The sequence below is a fragment of the Heliangelus exortis genome, chromosome 1 (assembly GCF_036169615.1).
Source record: "Heliangelus exortis chromosome 1, bHelExo1.hap1, whole genome shotgun sequence".
Classification (NCBI taxonomy): Eukaryota; Metazoa; Chordata; class Aves; order Apodiformes; family Trochilidae; genus Heliangelus; species Heliangelus exortis.
Window position 1 is genome coordinate 172,098,526 of NC_092422.1, and position 22,500 is coordinate 172,121,025.

General features: G+C 36.4%; 1 protein-coding gene across 14 annotated transcripts in view; it reads left to right on the forward strand.

Annotated features, from left to right (window-relative positions):
- Nucleotides 1-22,500, forward strand: part of FOXP2 (forkhead box P2) — a 400,866-nt gene that overhangs the window by 370,981 nt on the left and 7,385 nt on the right. For 13 of the 14 annotated variants that reach the window (XM_071733679.1, XM_071733672.1, XM_071733666.1 and 10 more), the window contains 3 exons: nt 377-498; nt 1,822-1,891; nt 2,728-2,891. In XM_071733679.1, the coding sequence (XP_071589780.1) occupies nt 377-498; nt 1,822-1,891; nt 2,728-2,891 (356 nt within the window). The remainder of the gene's footprint in view (nt 1-376; nt 499-1,821; nt 1,892-2,727; nt 2,892-22,500) is intronic. The other variant, XM_071733677.1, reaches the window with a different exon arrangement.

Genomic DNA, 22,500 nt, shown 5'->3' on the forward strand with positions numbered 1-22,500 from the left:
CTTTGGACATTTCAACCATCCCCAAGTGCTTGATCAGGGACACAACAGAGCTGACCTAATTGTTCTGGCATTTTCAAAGATACTGTAATTTGTACAGATATTGCAATTTAGACCAGTTCAATGAAAGGAAGGTTTTGACACAGCTATTATTAAAATAGCTTGGAAGGTTCTGTTATCACAAAGTTCAAACTGCAGATTCCAGTAATTTGTAAGTTTGGGGTTTACAATATTATACATATTTTGAATTTAATACTTACACTAAATTGAGATTTCCAGTATGATTTAGAATAAGAAGATTAACAAAGTATACTGCATAGGCTGCCTTCTTAAATTGTATTAATTTTACTACCTTTTCCCCCTTTTGTGTCTGATTTAGAATGCAGTGCGTCATAATCTTAGCCTGCACAAGTGTTTTGTTCGAGTAGAAAATGTTAAAGGAGCAGTATGGACAGTGGATGAAGTAGAGTACCAGAAGCGAAGGTCACAAAAGATAACAGGGTACGTTGGTGGTTGGTTTTGTTCAACTGAGTTGTTCTGTAATTCTGTAACCTAAGTGAGTCCTCTGTGTACTACAACCTGACAGACAAAGCGAGCACTTATGTGGAGAATATGTAGCAAGCTAATAGCTGTGCTGGTGCATTCTCTTCAGTGAGCTAACATTTATTTCATTTTTGTGGTAAACACTGTTCTCTGTATGCTCCATGCTTGCCTTTCCCCTGTAGTTTGCTGCAGAGAAAAGCGATAATGGTTTTGTTTTCTCAGTGTATTTCACCATATGTTTGTCATTTTAATTCCATTTACCATAAGCTCTCCTACTATATATTAAAAATAGCCCTGTGTACATATGCTGCCCATGTGTGAGGGTTTCATATGTGCTTGTTTTTACTGTAAACCTTTGACAGAAGCAGGGAGTCGTTCAAGGTCATTTTGGAATATAGGTATCATACACTACAGTACTGACCTCAAAAATATCTTTTTGATGAGGGTAGTATTCATGAGAAGCCTTCACAGGAGGACCTTTGGCATGCCTACTGCCCTACTTTCAAATTAATCCCATGTCAGTATGACTGGTTCTGTGGATGCTTTTTATTCCTTTAGAGTATATAATTAGTTTTGATAAAACCATTCAGAATACCAAAGGTGCAGAGAGGAAAGCTGGAGGTTTTTCTTTGAAGGAAGGTATTCTATGTCTGTAATGGATCTGTTTGTAAACAGCCACCCAGCTGGCCTCTGGAGTCATTCTAGGCATTAATTTCACTTAAAATACAATGCCATGGTGAGCTAGTATATAGTATTTCTAGTCTGATTTAAATACACTGTGTTGTGTTTGATTTGTTGGAAAGTGATCATTTGTTCATTTACAGTTATTTATAAGTTGTTGTACCCTTATAGTTTCTTGGAAGGGAAGAATAAGATATTCTTTTTCAGCAGTTAGCCTAGTTGTATGTGATGTATTCAAATATGTACCAGTGATAGTTCAGAAAACCAAAAACAAAAGACCCAGCAAGCATAGCTGAGGCAGGTGTACAAAGTTTAAAGATATTTCTGTCAAATTCTTTCAGTGAGATCAGAACCTTTACGAGTTACTAAGGCCCTGCTCTCAGAGCAAATTTCCACGTGAACCTGATTACAACAAGACTTTTGCTTTGCTGATTAAAGTAAATCACTTTTCTAAAGGGCTGAGCCCTTCACCCCTGAATTCATTTAAATTTTTCCTTTTAAAACTCTGTTCTTGTTAGCTGAAAAACCAACCTGTTAATCCAATGAACTAGCTAAAATGTCTGCCTGTTTTTTAAACTTTAAAAAATCATTTATTTTCAGAAGCCCAACGTTAGTGAAAAACATACCCACCAGCTTAGGCTATGGAGCAGCCCTTAATGCAAGCTTGCAGGTAAAAAATACTAGATTATTCTTTCTTTGCCCACAGTAATTAAGTTCATATGTGTGACACACTTAATTTCCTGTTATACTTTGGTATAGAGTTGCCTGTACTTATGTTTATGTGGACCCGATGGTCATTCTAAATAGTTGGGTTTATCATCCATGTAAGTTGTATCACCTAGCACTACAAGAAGTGCTAGTTCTTATTCATTATACTTTTGATGTGAAGAAGCAAGAAGGACACCCTGTGGCAAAATCTGGAACATTCAGTTTTGCTGCAAATGTTAGATTGATAGAAGCTTTTGCAAATGCATGTGGATATGCATTAATATTTATCCAAGCTGTCATAAATGATTTCACATCATAGTGTTGGGGAGCATGGTGCTCATGGCAAAAACTTTAAAGTTTAATTATAATATATAATTTTTATGCAGAAGAGGCAAATGTCAGGACTTCTTTATTTTGAGTTAAGTTCTGGTCATTTTTTTAAAGTGTAGCAGCTGCCTGCATTGCCTCCATAGCAGGAGCCATACATTGTGTGGAAGGGCAGACGGGTTAAGTGTAACTCAAAGTCAAAAATGATGTAGAACTAGGAAGTGCTGTGAACATAGTTAATAATGGAAAATAATGAAACCCATGTAAGAGAAATAGTAAACCAGAAAGAGGTGCTGTTATATTCAAACAGTGAAAATAACTGGAAAATGCACAAAATCTTCTCACCACCTCTGCAACTGCCCAAAATGAGCTTCTTGCTGTGTGTGTGTGTACATTCACGTGTATGAACATTTAGAAGTTATTTGAATACATATGGACTAACACTTTTATTTTTACTCTTCATCTTGCTAGGCTGCACTGGCAGAGAGTAGTTTACCATTGCTTAGTAACCCAGGATTGATAAATAACGCATCCAGTGGCTTACTGCAGGCAGTCCATGAAGATCTCAATGGTTCGCTGGATCACATTGACAGTAATGGAAACAGCAGTCCGGGCTGCTCTCCACAGCCTCACATGTAAGTGCAGTTAGCATCCTTTCAAGAAAAAAATGCCTTATTTTAAGATACACTGTTACTCAAAAATGCTCTGAAACGTGGTAAGTGAAGTATCTGGAACTATATATTTGAAAGTACATATTTATATTAAGACAGTTAAATAGATGAGTCTTCATTTAATTTGTAGTAAGATTTGTGTAAGCTTTTTGTGTCTTCAACGTGCTTGCAAGCATTGAATATAACATTGAATATAACAGGTAACTGATCTCTATGGCCGTTTTCACAGCCTGGTTTGTAAGGTAGTCAAAGTGTTCATGTTTGAATTAGTTGTAATTTTAACTATGAGTCTCTAAACCATTTATGAACTGTAGTTGAGATATTGCTCATTTATTTAAACCGTAAAATGCAAAGTTTAACTGTTGCCCACAGTTTACATAGAAGCCAGTAAAGTGTAACTTTTTGCCTGTCGTATAAATCAGTGTAATTACATATTCAAGTTTAATTACTGGTGCGTCTGTATTGGCAAGGTTTATATGTTATATTTTATGCAAGACTACGATTCCTATTAATATTTAGCAGCTAACTATATCATTAATTACTCTAAAATCTTTCCCCTACCATCTTTTTAATGGAGCTGAGAGAGTGGAAGTATTAAAAATTGATGTATTGTGGATTTCAGAAATGTGTCTGAAGCTGTAGAAATGCCTGGCCTTAATCAGTGGTGTCAAACGTGGTGGTTTCTTGTTTACTAAATAGTAAAACATGTATCTTGGAGGTATTGTTTCCCAGGTTATTTATATAATAATTAGCAGTGTGAGACCTAAGTAGACTTAGATTTAAGTTTACTGTAGGATGACTTTTAATGTGTATATGCAATTACAGTCCCTTTTTTTCCTGTGTTTAAAGTAGCTGATCTGCTGTGCCTTTTTTTTCATTCAGTTTTCTCATCCAACTTTGTAACATTCATTTTAATTTCTAGAGTGGCATATTTAGCGGTAACAGTAATTGAGACCAAAGTCCCTTTTTACTTATGCTCTGGCACATGGCAAATCCATTTTGATCTGACCTTTTTTAGCAAAAATCTTTCGCCTAGTTTTTCTTCTTTTGTTTGGTGCATTAATATAACTACGATTACATAGAAATGTTTATTGTCATGCATTTAATTATTTTATTGCGTATTTATTCTATTTGCCTTTGAAAATAATACACTGTGAACATTCATGTATTTTATCATGTTCCAAACCATTACTTTTTCAAAATGGAAAAATTTGTCTTTTGGAAGTGTCTTTAGATGTATTAAATAATACAAAAGAAGTAATAAAACTTGAAGTAGAAAGAACATGAATATATGCTCTTGAGAGTAACACTACTCTAAAACAAGTAAAGTGAGCAATCAGACAAAAGTTTTTATATCCCATGCTTTATGCTATCAACCATGCAGTGGGTAGCTTGAGGCCTTTTACTTTTAGCAGTTCTCCTGAGTATGCTAATGCTCTCTTCCTGTATAAAATGCCAAGACAATAAAACTTTAAAGAGCAAACAAGAGTTAGATCATGTGTGTTAAAAACAGCTACTTTACAGAAAAGAATGACACTTGCTATTAAAGTTGTTTTGCAAGTGTTTGGCAGATCTGTTTACATATCCTATGTACTGTCTGCCATTCTGCTGGATAAACTGAGATATCTGTGCATATGATTATGTAGATACAGCGACATTTATAGCTGTGTTTATAGCTAAAATGCAGCACATTGTAGCAATTCTTATCTATAAAAAAGGCAGATCAGTTGAGTTACACCCTAGCTCAAGAGTCATCCTTCCTCTCTCATTTCTATGGTGTCGTTTTTCAAAACGGGTGACTTTAAAACTTAGGATTACATGTTGCACAGTTTTTGATGAATTGAAGCAACAGAATGCAAATGCCCTGAGATGCCACTGGAGAAAGAGGTTATGCTCACTCATCCCTTGCACCAAACTTAGTGCAAGATTACTGGGCTTCTGTGAGAGCAAGAGCTGTCAACCAAACGATACAGGCTATGACTACATACCTGCTCACTTGTGAAATTTTTGCCTTTTCCTTCTGGAGGGAGCCAAGAATATGACAAAGGGAATGAACGCAATCTATGAGGAAAAGGCAAGAAAGGGAGAGGATTGTGCATGAAGCAGAGGACCAGGGAAGAGGAGAGGCATCCTCCTTGCCTCCATGAGCACATTGACCAGGGCCCCTCATTTTTGTTAAGGAGCGTAACATAAGAAAATGGGAAAAGAATAAAAGAATGCATGACAGAAGTCAAATAAGTAAGGAATATCACCAAGAAGAGATAAATTCTACGTTACCTACATGAATTACATAATCCCAGTTACTTGGTTTTGGTTTGGGAATTTTTTTAAATTTTTTAATGGAAAAAAAAGTTAAGGCACTAGAAAAAGGCTATTTTACTGCTACAGGCATGCATGCACTTGTAGCTTTCTGAGAAGGTTCACCAGGAAGTCTGGGTGCTTTTCCCCTAGAGATGTTTTGTTGTTGTTTTGGAGGTTGGGTTTTTTTTTGGGGGGGGGGAGAGGGTATTGTAATTACTGCTTAGGGGGACTCTGTGTTATAATTACTGCACTCGCCTATAAAGTAGGAGGCTCTATTAATTTCCAAGTAGATTGAACCTCCATCTCCTGATTCCCAGGAAAATGTGCTAGCTGTAACACCAGGACTATGCTGAGGAATTCTTTTGCCTGCCATCTTGAAGCTGGCATGCAGCCGGGAGCGATGGAGCATGGCATTAGGGAAAGAGGCAAGAGGTTGCGTGCAGTTTAGAGATCAGAGCATTCAGTTGGGAAGGGACAGCATTTGGATTCCAGACAAGCTTCCAGGGAGAGACATTTGTTTGGTATTAGAGAATCAGCAGGAAATGTGAAAAGAGTTCCAGTGACAGTGTCAAAGCCAAGCATTTCAGGCATTTGGTTATTAGAACTACAGTGAGTACAGTTTTAACAGACAAGTCTATGATAGCAGAACTTTCTTGATTTGCAACGTTCAAAATATTTTTGGCATAAATTTATCTTTTTACAAACATAAAGAAAAGCATGGATGTGCGTACCACAGTCAGTATTTCTGTGCTTTGAGCATGAGAACATTATCAGAGAAATTGATTTCTGGTATTGTATAACCTTAGCTACTCAGTGTCAGGAAGTGGGGAAATTATTGCAGTCTTTGTATTTGAACCTGGTACTTCACATCTGGTTTTCAGAAAAGTGTAGTAAGAGCAGTTAGAGTAATTAACATGTTCATCTGTGGGCAGGTATCTAATATAGCTGGATGAATCAACTTTCTGAGAAGAGTGTTCTCTGTGTTCATTGACTAGAGGAAGATGATAGGTATATGACTTGAAGAAAATGTATAACATCCAAATGCTTGTTGAGTGCAGTGTGTCCCAGCCACTGTATTTAGACCAGTGGCACTTTTAAAACTTTGCAGTTTTTTGCTTTGGATAATGATATATGATCTGTGCCATTCTTACACTTCTTGAACACTTAAAAATACTGCAGTAATTCTTAGGTGACCAGCATAACCATAGCCTGGTAGTTGGGATATCTTCCGTCTTAATTATTACATAAAGCATCTCATATATGGTGCTGCTTGCCTCCTAATTTCCATTCTCAGTCTGTGGAAAGATGATAATTCCACAGTCTATTTTAAAGCACATAACTAGTAGGATCTCAGGTCCTATGTTTACTTCCTGTGTTTTTGCACTAATAAATCCAAATTCTGTCTTCGTGTCTGATTCCTGTTAGGTTGACGTGGGCACTAAGTGCTCCCATGACATAAATCTTCACCGAGAAAATGCATTACTTATTGTGGGCATATATGGTCTGCTCAAAATTCCAACACTGTCAAACATCAGTTGACAATAATCAGTGTCAGGGAATTATCTTCCCATTGCAATAAATACGTAAGCCTCTGTTTTTTCCTTCCTTTTTGAACATGGACTACTTCTCTGAAATTACTGTGTTTTTTAGCACATAAGCAGCAGGTTTCAAAGTAACAAACATGACAGAAGCTATTTTAAATCAAAAGATTTATTATTTGTATAGAATTAGATGATGCTGATCTTTCATAACAGTTGTATATGGATTTAATTAGAAGCTCCACAGTGCACACCTTTGGGGTATAAATACAGACTTCTGAAGTAAAAAAAAAAATCACAAGCATTGGAAGAAGTGCAATTAATAAATTTTCATGGTTGTGCAACCTTTATAAAAAAATGTATCATCCCTGAAGAAACAACATTGGACAAGAAATGCAATGATACTTAAGAACAATAATGTCAGTTCATACATTAGTGATAACACAACTTCTTTTTAACCAGTATGTCATAGCCAATATACTGCTGAAGAATTTCGGATGGATTCTTGAAAATACATGAGACAGGAAAACTAATATCGCAAAGTTGATTTCATTATGACCCTGATGTCCATTTAAGAATCAAAATTTGTTTGTCCTGAAGGAACTGAAAGTCAGTTCTCACTCTTGTGGATGAAATATAGAGGATAGAAATTTTGCTCCATTGACTTTCTGGTGTTTATTGGTGCTGTTGTACTAGGGTGATCACACTTAGGTGATTATTGAAACTGGCACAGACTGGGATGTTTTGTGACCAGAGCACTTAGTGCATCTCTTGTCATCGTGTTCATACTGGGACAAACTCATCATGCAAAATGTCTTTTTACATTGCTGTATAATCTTGGGGGGAAAAAGGCAAAATTTTAATCTGCACAGCTGTTCCATAGCAGTTCACTAAAATCAAGAGTGGGTGGAGTTCGTAAGGATAGAAGGAAAGAAAATATATTACTGATGAGGTTTTGTCCAGGGGGGCTGTTATCCTGGTATTCTTCACTCATGCTGTATGAGAGTGTAGACTGAGGACAATGAAACTGATTTCCCATATTCTCAGTTGATTTATGAAAATAATTTTCCACCGAATCCAGAATCCTGGAGATAATGGATTTCATATTATTTTCTAGGATTTTAATTGTTGATTGTTTTTTTAAAAATGCAGTGAAAACAAAAAAATCTATTTTTTAAAGTCACGTCTTTTAAAAAAGTGGATTTGTATGTCCTCATCTGTTATATGACTCTGTTCAGCTATTGTAGTGATGTACTCTCTTTGTACAATGGAAATTGTTTGAAGCCAAATGTCAAGATGCACATATATCCCATGATCTTTAAAACTGTTTCTAGAAAATGTTTTGTTAGGTTGTTGAGAGAAAGAATGACTTTTGTCGTGAACAAGAGTAAGGGTCCATCTGAGATGACTTTAAAAAATGAGCTTATCCAGTGTAGTCCTTCGTCTTCAATTCTGTCTGTGAAAAGGTGAGTTCCATCCATCTGTGGTTGCAGTCACCTTTTCCTTTGTATTCTGCTGCTGTTTCCAACCCTACTCCTTTACCTTTCCCACTCGTGCCCTGACTGGATCATTTGTCTCAGCAGTTCTATCTACATAATCATCAAACTTGTTATTTTTTTCAAACTTTTTATCTTTAAATTTTATTCCCAGAGGCAAATATGATTATTCTGCTTTAAGATCATTTACTTTTGAGGTGCTTTAGTTTGAAAGCATTCCATTGTCAGGTTGTTCCCATATCTGATTATTCTAGTCCCCCACTGTTAAGCTTTCACACCACTTACAGTAGGTTACCTATCATTCCAGTTTTAATCCCTTTCATTCCCTTGTTTCTTTAACTTCATAATGTTCTAGTCCCCTGTCTTTCCTTCTTTCCTTTTTTTTTTTTTTTTTTTTTTTTTTTATTTTTTTAGTATTAGCATTGCATTGTCCCATTTCATGATCTCTTTGCATTTACCTTGGAGGATTGTTCTGTTCTAGGAGACTGCTATGATTCACATCTCTTGTTCATTGTATAAAACCTGACATAGTGTATAAGAAAATAAACTCTTGAAACACATCAATTAGCAGGGATGTAACAAGCATTATTAAATAGGTGAGAAGCATGTAATTGAGCAGATGAATGTGGTAGCAATTGCAGTATTTCTGGTTTGACAAAAGTGTTTCACCTAATCACATGATATTTTAATGCCTGTAAAATTTAATTTCACACATTTTTATTCACAAATCTAACTTTAAGCAAAGCAACTTTGTAGCAACAATTGATTTTTATTTTTTTATAAAAAGAGGAACAAGAAACATAGGATCTTAAAGGTTATAGCTTTTGTGTGAGCATCTGGCCATTGAAAAAACTCTATTGTGAGAACATGAAGTGAAAGAATTTTGTCTTGGCAAACCACTGAAAAGCATCTGAAAGAGAGAGGCAGGTCCCGCAATCCAACATTTTATGATACCATATTCTTACCATTTATGGGGTTTTTTGCCTTTGTTAATTGTGTGGATCATGTGACAGTAAACTCTGGTGTTTTGACTGTGTCTCCCTTCTTTTGTAGAGCCACTCACATGCAGCTGGGCACTAATGGAAAAATAACCAATGATGTTTTGATTAATACTATTTTTTCTATTCCTGTTGATGTAACTCTTCACTTGAATATTTTCCTATATGTCTATGCTCTCCTTGTTTGTTTTGGTGGGTTTTTTTTGCATTACTTGTCAGTCCATTTGTCCTCTATATTTTGCTTCTGTTCAACAATTTTCTTATCTATCAAGACTGGTGTTCCAGTCCTTTATCATTTCCTCTTTAGCTTCTTAAATGTTACCTGTCTTGCTTTGGATCAGAAGTTGCTATTTCTTCTTTACATTATTCCAATCCTGATTGTTGCACTTCTACAGTACATTCCCAATGCTCTTGACAAAAAGATCACTCCAGAGATACAGTGCCTTCAGCTGAAAAGTGTCAGATCCCCATAGCATGGCTTATAGAAGTTGCTAGGCTCCTGTGGGGTTTCACAGAATCTTTTTTGGAAGCTGTTTTACTGAAAATTTTGTGGTACTGCTGTTATGAATTCTCAGTGTATGGGCAAGATGTTTATGCTTTTCACATTACAAGTCTACATAAGAAAAGGTGACATCTTGAATATTGTTATAGTTGTTAAAAAACAACTAAATCTCTCTGTAGTGTGGTTCTGTAACTCTTAAATTTAGTTCATGGGAGATTCCTGTCTTTGTTCAGCACAAAAGCTGAGATGATATTGCCATTTAGTGTATTTCTACAACTGCATACACAGTTATGAATTGTATCCACTTTTGATGATTGCCTTTGGATTTTTAGTAGCTGTAATATTGCAAGCTAAAACTTTTGAAAGTGGACTCTGTAGATACTTTTTATAAATATACATATCCAAAATGTGCCTTTATATTTACGTACCATGTAAATAGTTAGATAAAATCATACATTATATCCAGTTGGTAATGTTTAAATTATGAACCATAAATCCAAGCAAAGATTCATTGAACAATATAGAACATTATTATGAGTATATGTTATTATTTGACTAGTCTTTAGGATTTGTAGAAAACTCTAGGCAATTTACACTATTTATTCAGCTGGAATAAAGTGCCCCATGAAGCAGAGGTCTGCGTTAAGCAGAGGCCAAAATGTGCAGTTAAGAGGCAGGCTATGCTAACCTAGGCTCTGTACCATCTCAGATACCTCCTTATCAACTCCACCTTCAAGCAGACTACATTTGTGTTTTCTTGCAGAGCCCATACAGACACAACATATTAGTCAAACATGTTGCCTTTCATATCCAAATCATAAATCTATAGCAGCTTAAAGATATGCAACACAATTAGTATTTGTGTTGTTAACAGTTTCATGAAATGTTCTGAGAACAGAGATACTAAGTTGGAAGTGTCAGATGTAAGAACAGTCATTGGTGTGAACAGGAGGTGGTGATGACTGGATATGCAATCAGTCTTAGGACTCCAGAAATTGTAGCAGATCACCAGCTAAATGGATGCTGACAGAGGTATGTGGTTGTGAAGCATCCTTCACAGGAATGTTGTACATTAAAATCAGCTCTATCCTCCACTCAGTTCTTCTGCTTGGACTTTTCTGAAGACTGAGGACTAAAAACACTGTTGAGAAGAGCAAAACTGAACGGGGAAATTATGACAGTCTTCAGAATGCTGTGTGGAGAAGATTGGAATTAATTTATCCTTGTCCACTGGGACTGGGACAAGAAATAATTGATTAGTATTTCAGCAAGAACAGTTAGGATAGACACCAGAAAAAATAAAAGCTTTTTGACTGTAGGATAATGAAGTGCTGACATGTGTACAGAGAGACTGTGAAACTGCTAATACTGGAGGCTTCTAAGAAAAAATTAAAAGTGGTCACAAGTGGTTTAGGTATAAATGATCCTTCTTGTGGATAGAGGATGGGGATGAAGAGGCTATTTGATGTCTTGAGGTCCCTTACAAGTCTATTTTCTGTGATTCTTATGATAAATCTTCAAAAAGTAAGGTTTTTTTCCCTATGTCATTTCTTACTAGAGGCTAGCTGAGATTGTCCAAGTCCATTTACTTTGTAATCTGAAACAACTGTCACAGCTTTAAATCTTTAATCACACAGAATCATACAGAATTGCCACAGTTGGAAAAGACCTCTAAGATCACCGTATCCAACTGTCAACATCCCCCTTCTCCATAAAATGTGTCAATATCTGTATCACCCATGAGAGCATATCCCAAAGTGCCTCATCTACACTGTTTTTAAATACTTCAAGGGATGGTGACTCTACCACCTATCTAGGCAGCCCACTCCAATGCCTAACTATGCTCTCAATAAAGAATTTCTTCCTCAGATCTAGTCTAAACCTCCCTTGGTGTAACTTCAGGCCATTTCCTCTAGTCCTATCATTGTTCACTTGAGAGAAGAGGCCAGAATCCACCTCCCTGCAACCTTGTTCCAGGTAGTTGTTGAGTGCAATAAGGTCTCCTCTGAGCCTTCTCTTCTCCAAACTAAACATTCCCAGTTCTCTCAGCCTATTCTCATAGGACTTGTTCTCCGGACCCTTCATCAACTTAGTTGCCCTTCTCTGAACCTGCTCCAGTCTCTCTTGTAGTGAGGAGCCCAGAACTGAACACAGTACTCAAGGTGTGGCTTCACCAGTGCCAAGTACAGGGGCACAATCACTTCCCTTCTCTTTCTGGCCACACTATTCCTTATACAAGTCAGGATGCTGCTGGTCTTCTTGGCCACCTGGGCACGCTGCTGGCTTACATTGATCCGGGTATCAACCAGTGCCTCCAGGTCTTTCTCTGCTTGGCATCTTTCCAGCCACTACTCCCTAAGTCTGTAATGTTGCATCGGGTTGTTGTGATCAAAGAGCAGAATCTGGCACTTGGCCTCGCTAAACCTCATTTTATTGACTTTGGCCCACTGGTCCAGCCTGTCCAGATCACTTTGCAGATCCTTCCTGCCCTCAAGCAGACCAACACTCCCACCCCATTTGTCATCTATAAACTTAGTAAAGAAGCCCTCAATCCCCTCATCTAGATCATCAGTGCAGATATTGAACTGATCCCTGGGGAACACCACTGGTGAGCAGTCGCCAACTGGATGAAACTCCATTGATTACAACCCTCTAGGCCCTGCCATGCAGCCAATTTCTGATGTAACAAAGAGTACACCTGTCTACGCCATGAGCCACCAGCTTCTTGAGGAAAATGCTGAGAGACACTGTCAAAGGCTTTACTAAAGTCCAGGTAGGCAACATTTACAGCCTTCCCCTTGTACTCTAGAGGTCACATAGTCATAGAATAAGACAAGGTTGGTCAGGCAGGACCTGCCTTTCCTGAACCCTTGCTGGCTGGGCCTGATCCTTTTCCTGTCCTGCACTTGCCTGGTGATTGCATTCATTATGATCCGCTCCATAATTTTTCCAGGCACTGAGATCAGGTTGACAGGCCTATAGTTTCCTGGGTCCTCCTTCTGGCCCTTCTTGTAGATGGGTATCACTCTGGCAAGCATCCAGTCATCTGTGACCTCCCCTGTTAACCAAGACTGTCAATAGATTATGGATAGAGTCTTGGTGAGCTCCTCTGCCAGCTCCAATACTTTTGAGTGAATCCCATCTGGCCCCATGGACTTGTGGGTGTCCAGGTGCCATTGCAGGTCATTAACTTCTTCCTCCTGGATTATGGGGGAGTTGTGCTGCTCTCTGTCCTTAAGCACACTTAAGATTGAATGAACCTTCCCCTTACAGAAAAAGATACAGTGAGCGTAAGATTTAACTAATGTGAGAAATGTCAGCTATGGCCCTACACAGTCCTATACGGGTCAGTTTGACCCATTTGTCCCTGCCAAGTGTGACATGGGGTTCTACTTGTTAAATGCTGCCATCAGCTATTCATCAAAATACATATCAAAGGGCTGGTCATTCTCCAGGCTTGTTCTAGTAGGCAAAGCTACTCATCACTTCAAGTCCTAACTCTTAAAAATTCTAAAAATAAAATAAAAGGCCAGTGCTCCAAGAAACTTACCATATGGAAAGGATATATTATAATAGCATCCTACTGAAAATTTTGAAATACACCCAGCAAGCATACATATAAATCAACAGTCTCAGGGAAGACACTGTTCTAGGAGAAAAAATGCAGCATGACCAGATGGAAGTCTAATGCTATTTAATCCCATGCTGCTACATCAGAACAAAATTCTTAGGTGTCACTGTGGAAAAATGTTAATGATTTGCTATAAAATCGTATAAAAAGTGTGCTGGGCATGTTAGTAAAAGGATATTATTTTCAGTGTTTTTGTCCCACACTATCTCTCTTCAGCTATATATTTTCCAAGGTAGCAGAGTTTTATTCATGTAAAAGCTTTCAACAGAAATAGCAAAATAATTTCATATAGTCTGTATTTATACTAAGATTCATAAAAAGCATTCATAATACAGTCCAAATTCTCCCTCAGCTTCTCCTGGATCGTTGAATAGCTTTCAGATTTTGCATAGAAAATATTTGTATGCTTTAACTCAGAGGTAGCACTGAGATACGTCCTTGTTTCTGTGTAACAGGTACGATTTTTAAAACTTCCCAGCCATTAGATACTATAGATGCCAGATCCATAGCCTCTTTTCTTAAACTTTGTTGTTTTCAGGCTTGCTTTCTTTCAGTGGTTCTTCAACAACCTCCAAAATAATCAGACACTCAAATCTCTAGCACTTTGTCACATTTTCCTTTGAATTTTTACCTTAAAAACTTCTGAGCTCTTTCTCCCTAATCCTTTTCTTTGTTTAGCATGTTAACTTTTGACGTTTGAACTAGATGTGGTTGAGGGTTTGAAAGACTTTAGAGACCTGTGCCCTAAGCTAATTCCTAGTCAAGTTTCTACTTTTTTGTGATTCAGTCACAGAGAAAATATATTTATTTAGACACCAAAGGGAGAAAGCTGGTGTCAAGGATGGGAATTCTAGTAAGAGTCACTAGAATCAGAAAATCTGTGTTAATGTCATCTTCTTAATCCAAACCAAAAATTCTGATCCTGTAAAGAGGGCTACTTGTACTTGAGTTATCGACCTAATTCGATATTTAAAGAAAAATTATTGCTTGTGTTGTTTTTTCTTGAATGATCCTTTCTTTATCTGCAGTTCAGATTTAATCTAATTATTTTCGTAGGAAGTATTATTATCAATCATAGCTTATGATGTATCAGTGCAGATGGGTTACCCCCTTAACTTCTTGGTATTTTCTTACCAATTTAAAAAAAATTGAAAAAAACCCCATACCAAAACAACATGAATACCTAGTCATTTTAATTATCAGTTGCATAGTCTAAGAAAAAAAAAAAAAAACTTTATGCTTTTTTCATTACCCATTTTTAACCAAAGTTGGAGTTTTTTTGTTTTATTTTTTTGTTAAAGGGAAATCAAATTCTCATGTGAGTATCGACAAATCAGTCAATCTTCTAGAATTTCTCTGTACAGAGGTCATTTGTGCAAAGCTAAAAAGGAAGAGAAGGACAATTGATGGCTTTTATTTTATTTTCAACATTTTTTCAATTCAGCTGAAATTCTTCAAAAACTTGTTTTGCATGTTTTCCTTCTCATTCTGATTTGCCACCAGTTTCCATTCTCAAACTTTGTTTAAAATAAAGACTGCAAGTTCTAGTTCTCCTTAATTTAAATTGAAGTAGTTTGTATTTTGATGTGCTTGGTCTAATGACTTTTGCATTGGTGTATTTTGTAGATAAGCAGCATAAAATCATCCCTGAGTTGGGAAGTGCCTATGGTGTAGAAATAAAAAGGAAAGGCTTGCTTCTAATCTCTGTGAATTAATGGCTGGCTGACTGCTGTGGTGTGAGGGTCAATATCTGTTAAAACATTTTCCTGTAGAGTAATGGCAGGTGGCATCTGAATTACTGAATACTTACATATTTTAATCCTATTAAAAATATTTACTAAATTAAAAATAAATAATAAAAAAAGATCAACCTGCACCTTATTATCTGTGTCACTTCCTGAGGATTTTAAAAACTTTTATTTAGCAGTAGCTCTGTGCCTTTCTATTGTTAGAAAAAATTAGTAGCAGGACAACTTTAGTGATAGAATGGTAATAAATACACCATGTTAAGTTGGGTGATCCTAAAGTATGGGTAAGATGAAGGTGAGCTTTTGGGGTTTTCCTGTGTTTTCCTTATTTCTATGTTTCTAGTATATCACTTTTACTTGTATCTTCTAGATACTGCTCCTCATGTTGACTTAAGTGGTAGCTAAATTAAATACAGATTACTCCTATAATTTTTAAAGTTTCCTAGGTCACTTCTGCTGTTCTTCTCTGGATTCTGCTGTATTATTTTTGAGATGAATACATACCCGCTGAGTGGTAGTCAAGTACATTGAACATACAAGTTGAAGTGAGTGCCTACTATAAATACATAAACAAGTTTTATATTGTTGTTACAGCCGCTATCCTAAAGTACTGGATTTTCTTATGCAGAGTCACCATTGCAGGATTTATACTAACTTGTGGTTACCATAGATAGATGTGAATGGATAGTTTATTTTCTTCATTTCTCAACTGTAAAATGCTGTGCCATGGATTGTCAGGTTTTTTTATTATTTTCGATTAGCTTTACATATGAGTCATCTAAATAAATTGTGTTCTGTTAATACCTTTTTCTGAGGTTTTCATAATTATATTCAAAATAAAATTCAAATGTGAGAATCTAGAGAACTTTTGCTGTTAACCTACCTCCATGTTGTGAAATAGTCTTTTGTTCTTCCATTATCTAACTGATTTTACTACTGGTGAATGTTTAAGTCTGATTTTGGTATGAGTTAGATTTTTGAAGTTTTTCACAGGAATTTGCAAATTAAAACACATCCATCAGCTCTTCTTGGCTGCTGTTGTATAATACCTAGCATTATTGTAGGGCAAGTAAAATTTGTGTTCTTATATATACTTTTTACTCCACTTCGTTTGTCTTGTAGAAAAATACATGGTTCATTGTTGTATCACTTCAATTATTCCCCCTTCTCCCCAAGTGTGTCAGATGCATTGTGTATTTCACTTACATCTTCTGCTGTGAGTAAACTACACAAATGAAACCATGGTCCTTAGGAAGTCAAGGGGAATTTTGTCATTAAGTTATGTGAAATCTGGATTTCATCCAGGGAAACCATTTGTCTTCATGTCTTTGGCCTTCTTTCGTTTCTTATTCTGCCTTCAGTTACTCCTAATCACTCCTGATCTCTGTCTTTCGTGTGCTTGCTTAAAGCTGCATTTTTCAATTTTAGTTCATTAAAATATTTTTTCCCAATGAGACAAGGAATTCTGTCAGATCTGAAATCTTTTTACTAGATCTTTGAAAATTTGTACAGTGTTAGTAGTCTACAATGTTAACAAAATTGTTGATTTTGAAGTCCAGAACCTTGTTATCTGTGCAAATACCAGCAAGAAAATACTTCCTCAGTTCTGACAGGACTAATTGGAAATGCCCTGTTTAACTATAAGTTTCTAAGTGATTTTTAAAAGGGTTTGATGTTTTGTTTTTTCTTTAAGCAAAATCTTAATGGTTTCATTTGTTCTTCTTTTTTTCTCCAAAATCCAAAAGATGCAGATGAAATCACATTTCCCTTTCAGATTTTAGGCATCACATCTTCAGTCTTCCTCCACCAGTACATTGTACCTTCACTCACTCCTTAGTGAAATGAGGTAGTGCACCAGCAGCAGCCTGACAAGGGTATGTGACAATAGGACCTCCTCAATTTCTTGCTGGAAGCTAGAGATTTGCATATAGGCATTATTTTATCTAGAAATAATAGCACTTCTTCAGCATTTCAGTATATGTGATAAATACATGGGAGAAGTGATTCCTGATGTTCAAGGAAAAATAATAATGGATTTTGTGACAGTTGCAGCATTACTGAATTTGTATTTAATTACTCGTCTAATACGCTTTCTTCCCTTTCTCAATATTTGGATTAGGATCTCCTTAAATGGCTCTACATATTCACATCAATAAACAGTTCACTTCTACTTAAGAAAAATAATAAACTTTTTTGTAATAGCGTGAAATTGTAAAGAGACAAAGTAATAGAATTAAATATATTGAAACTACTGTAGGATTTGAGGATTTGTCTCTATTTGCCTAGCAAAGCATAAAAATAAAAATTCTAGATTTGAAACTGTGAGTTGGAAAGGAGAGCTTTTCTTTTTAAACTGCTATAGTATATCCTACAGACCTAGAGCTGTACTGGCAAGATGAGCTACAGATCTTCCTAAAGAAATACTGGTCCAGTTCTACCAGGAAAAAAAAAAGGGGGGGAGGTTGGAAGCCAAACAAACGGGCTAGCTACTACATATTTAATGTAGTGATTGCCTTTTTACCAAATAATATTTGGTGAAAAATGTTTTAATTGAGAAGTTTAACGGAAGTCAGAGCTTCACAAATATTGTCAGACAGAAATAGTTGTAAATAATGTGTTTCAATAAGTTAAACTAGGAAAATATTTTATATAAAGTTAGATGTTAACACAGAACAGTCTTTAGAAAGCCAAGATGTTTCAGATAGAAATAAAGATTTTAAATGTTCCTCAAATAATAAAATATAGACATGTACAGAAAGAATTAGTTTGGTCACAGTATTCTTTGTGCTTTATTATCTTACCACGTTGACTTGGACACAAAATTTTCAGGCTTCCACAATTTGAAGAAATCTGTAGCTGTGGATCTTTTTAATATTTTCTTCCAAAATATACATGGGACACTTCACATAACTGAATCAAATTACACTTGTAATTCAGGGTGCCTACAGCATGAAAGAATTTGGAACAGTGTGGGCAATAAGTAAAAATGTGAATAAAAATTGCAGGTGTCTAACGTAAAAAGTTATACTGGAAATTTAGGGTTCTATGAAAGATATTGTATAACACAAATACAACATGTTCTGGTTTATTCTTTCCATTTACTGTAGCCATAATCAATGTAATTGAAGTAGAGTTGATGGAGAAATAGTACAGTTTGGAAAATATCTGCAGACTAACCGATTGGTTTAGAAGAAGAAATGTTTGTGGGCTTCAGGCTGCCTACAGACTTGTTAGGAAGAATGGGTCAAATTAAATTATTTTGTTTGGGAAAACAGTCAAAGTTGTTTGGGAGAAACCTGATTTTTATTACTTTAGCTTTAAAAATATTTCTTACTTTCAGAGGTAAGCAAAATCTTAAATGATCATCATAGTATGTCATGCCATATATACTTCAGGAATTGTTCAGTCCCAAAGATTCCTTTGGGATAACTCTGTTCAGCTGAGTTCCAGAAGATTAGTCATCTCTATATAGTTCTACATGAGGTCATTGGTAAAGCTACTGAGTCAACAGTATCAAAATTAAATTCTCATAGAAAATAAGTCTGAGACTGACTTAAAGACATGGTCTAGTTGATTGCCTTTTGTGCCACTGAACACCAGAGAAAGTCCTTAGTGTTACTAGGTGTCTAGGTCACTGCAGCAATACAAAATACTTTCAGGTGTAACCCAGCAAAAAACCCTCACCCTTTCATGATTTGAGACTGGTTATTGAAACCTTTATGTGGCATAAAAATGCAGCAAAAGATCTTAAAAAATCCCCAAACAAAACAAAAGTACATGACTTGCTGCAGACCATAGGCTTGGTTACAAAGCTCACAGTAAGCATATTGGCCTAGGCAGCTCTCAACATCTACCACCTCTTCAATTCAAAGCCAGGAACTGTTTGTTCAGTGCTGGTCATTGCATTGACTGCACCTCTCAATCATGATGTCCTACAGCACTGTCCCTTAAATGATTTTAGCAGAAATTAAAGATTTTGGATGGATATGGGCAACAGTGATTAGAGGACCCAAATCTAAACTATGGAATTTATTCCACTGAGGATACCAGCTGAGGGGTTTGCAGCACTTTTCCATCTGCTTTCAGAATTAAACACCAAACCCTTGCCTTTTAAATTTTTTTTCTGAAATTAACTAATTCCTTTTTTTCCTTCCTTAGAAATGGTTGAAAGAAGTTCAGGGAAACTTAAATTGTGTAATCTCTGTTTGGAAGAAGGAAAGTTCTCAGGGTCTTTGTATTTTTAACTCAGTGCTGCTGGTTATAAAAGGCATTCTCTGACTTTGTATTTTTTATTCAAAGCCTGTACTGAGAACAATATCTACTAACCATATCCCAGTCTTGTTTATTGTAATTATTTATATTTTGTTGTCCTGTGTTCTCACTGCTGTTTTGCAGGATTTGCAATCCCTTTACATTAAAGCTGATGTGACACAAAACCTCTGTAGAAAACATGCTATCCATAATTGAGAATATTGTATCAAGTATCTTTTCTCCTTGTTGACACCAGCTCAACTCAATTTAATTAAGAAATCATGTACTCGGTTATAGGATCTGGTTGTTTTCTCGTCAGCAACAGCATGCATTCTAATGTTTAAAAGTTGAATGCTACACTTGTTTTGTTGCTGTTGCCTAGATTTTAGCAGGATTTTAGTAGCTATTACACTGAACAAGTTTTCCCAAGGCAGAATCAGGCTAATCTTGAGCAAAACTCAAAAGACAAGTTCCCCTTCCATCACACAAGTTACTGAAAGCTTTGGGAATTTGGCTTCATCTCTAAATATTTGGAAGTTTCTTTATACAGTCCTTCCTAGTATATATTTATCCCTCAGCTGCTTGTTCTGTTATCTTTCTTTTTCCTTTGAAGCCTCAAAGCTCCTCTCCTGTAGCCTTCAAACAGTCTTCATGAGGCTTCTGTGAGTGTCCAGCAACTGTTACCTGTCTCCTGGCACTTGTTCCAGTTAAATTTTATAAATGATTATGTCTTTAAGGATATAGTATACATCAGAGAATATGAGAACATGAAGTTTGCCAGTTGCAGGAGTGAGAGAAAAATTTCCATGTGAAGTTGCAAAGCATGTGGAACAGTGAATGTTGAAAGCAGCCACAGAGACAGAGAAACTTCATGTTGTGTAATCTGTGAGAAAGGAAGAAGTAATGTATTGAGATGAGCAAAGAGATCTGCAAGTTATTAGGATCCTTCTGTTATATTACAAAGGTCTCTCACAGACAGTGTCATTTTGAAAGTGCTGGGGTACAAGGAAAATGTTACTTTTATAACAGTAGATCCACCAGTTGTAAAGAAAGTGATCCATGGTAATTAGTATGTTCATTTGTTTATATCTTTATCAACAAATTCTGTGAAAGCATTTGGCATTGCCATATTTTACTTTTGTCCTGCTGAAGGCATCTTGCCTCCTGTTTGTTACATTGCACTGTTGCTCCAGATTTGAGGTATTTTGCCAGCACTTGTTATATACGAGACAGCCATTTTCATGAGGGCATTTAGACATGATATAATACTACTTGCTAAGAGATTACTTCATCATCCCATTATTCTACCAAAGAGTGATCAGTGACTGAACTCCCTTCTCACAAATTTATGTCTAACCTCTTCATAAAAGCCACCAAGGATAGTCCAATGCTACCCAAGTAATATGATCCAGTGCTTCACAGTCTGTGGTGATTTTTAACTTCGGCATCTTACTTGTTGCTCTTTCTATAACCTTTCGTTCAGTCTTTCTTCATACAACGCTGTTTCCTAAACTTCTACCTGAATTTACTAAAGTTGACATGTATTCACCATACCAATGTGCTTGCGTTATCTCCCAAGTTGTTGGTATCTGTGAATAAGTAGCTATTCTATCTTCAATGTCATTAATGAAAAATACTTTCTATGTACAATAGATAACTTGATATTATATCATAACATACAGAAAGTCTTCAGGTTATGGATGTATTGAACAATTTAAAAGGTGGGTTTTCAAATCTCATTTTGCTTATGGAAAAGAAAAAAAGAAAGGGAGGGTTTTGTTTTCATATATATTTCGTATAGTTGGTTTCTTCTCAGTACATACAAAAAGTGCTATAAATGCAAGATCCTTTACCTTTCCATCCAACAACATGCCTCAAGTCTCTTGTATTGGGAACCCCAGAACTGGATGAAGTGCGCCAGGCAGGATCTCCTGAGAGTTTTAGTTTGTTTCACAGCCTACAATACAACTGGTTTAACTGGGTTAACATAGTTTATGTCCAGTTTTTCACCCACCCAGGTCCTTCTCTGCAGGGCTGCTCTCAAATCCTTTCATCCACCAGTCTATATTGATATTGGGGATTGCCTCACCCCAGGTGCAAGACCTCATACTTGGCAGTATTGAACTTCATGGGTTTCATGTGGGACTGTTCCTCAACCCTGTCAGGCTCCTGCTAGATGGTCTCCCTTCCTTCATGCAGATCAGCCACACCACTCAGCCTGTCTGCAGACTTGATGAGGGCACACACAATCCCTCCGGCTATGTAATTTATGAAAATATTAAATTGTATTGGTCCCAGTGCTTAAGGGACACCGGGGATGAGGGGATATGGTAACTACACTAGTGCACAATCTTGGGAACAACATGTGGGCCAGAATATTGTTATAATAGTTTTACAGCATCTGAAAGTATTATATCATGATTATATAATGTTAAAAAACATTGAAGACTTCAATCATAAACTTAAAATTCTGAAGAAAATATCAGAAAATTAAAGCTTAAATGGAGTTCAGAAATGATCTCTTCAACACTTACAAATGTGAAAAAACACAACCTTATCAAAGGTCCCTTAAATCTCAAGGCACATAATTACTTGTATTGACTTAAAAAGGGATGAATGGGTTTTCTGCCCCTTTCAGGAGACATTGTTCAAATGTTTCTCAGTGATAAAAGTAATTTCTAAATGACCCCACATTCCCTTGCAACATATCTTCCAAACAAATAAGAACAAATATACTTAAATTTAGATGAAGACTGAAACACCTTGTTGCCTGTGGGTCCTAGTAGTTTAATTCAAATTCAGTGAAGTCTACATTGATGTGGGGTCCTGCATGACCCCAACTCACTCTGGGGTGTTCCAAACCTCAGGTGTCTGCTAGAAACATTGCAACAGTGAGACATGAGAGATTAGGCTCAATTTCCATGTTTAATCTTTATGGTAGGGTTAACTTTGCAAGGAGAATCAATCAGTATGTCTTTTCTTTATTATTTTACAATTACTGTGTACTGGTATGTTGGATGATAATCAGGACAGTGATCCAGTAATCCTTGGATAGTAATCTTTATCTGCTTTCTACCGGTAAGGAAGTCCTGTGTTGTAGCTGACTGC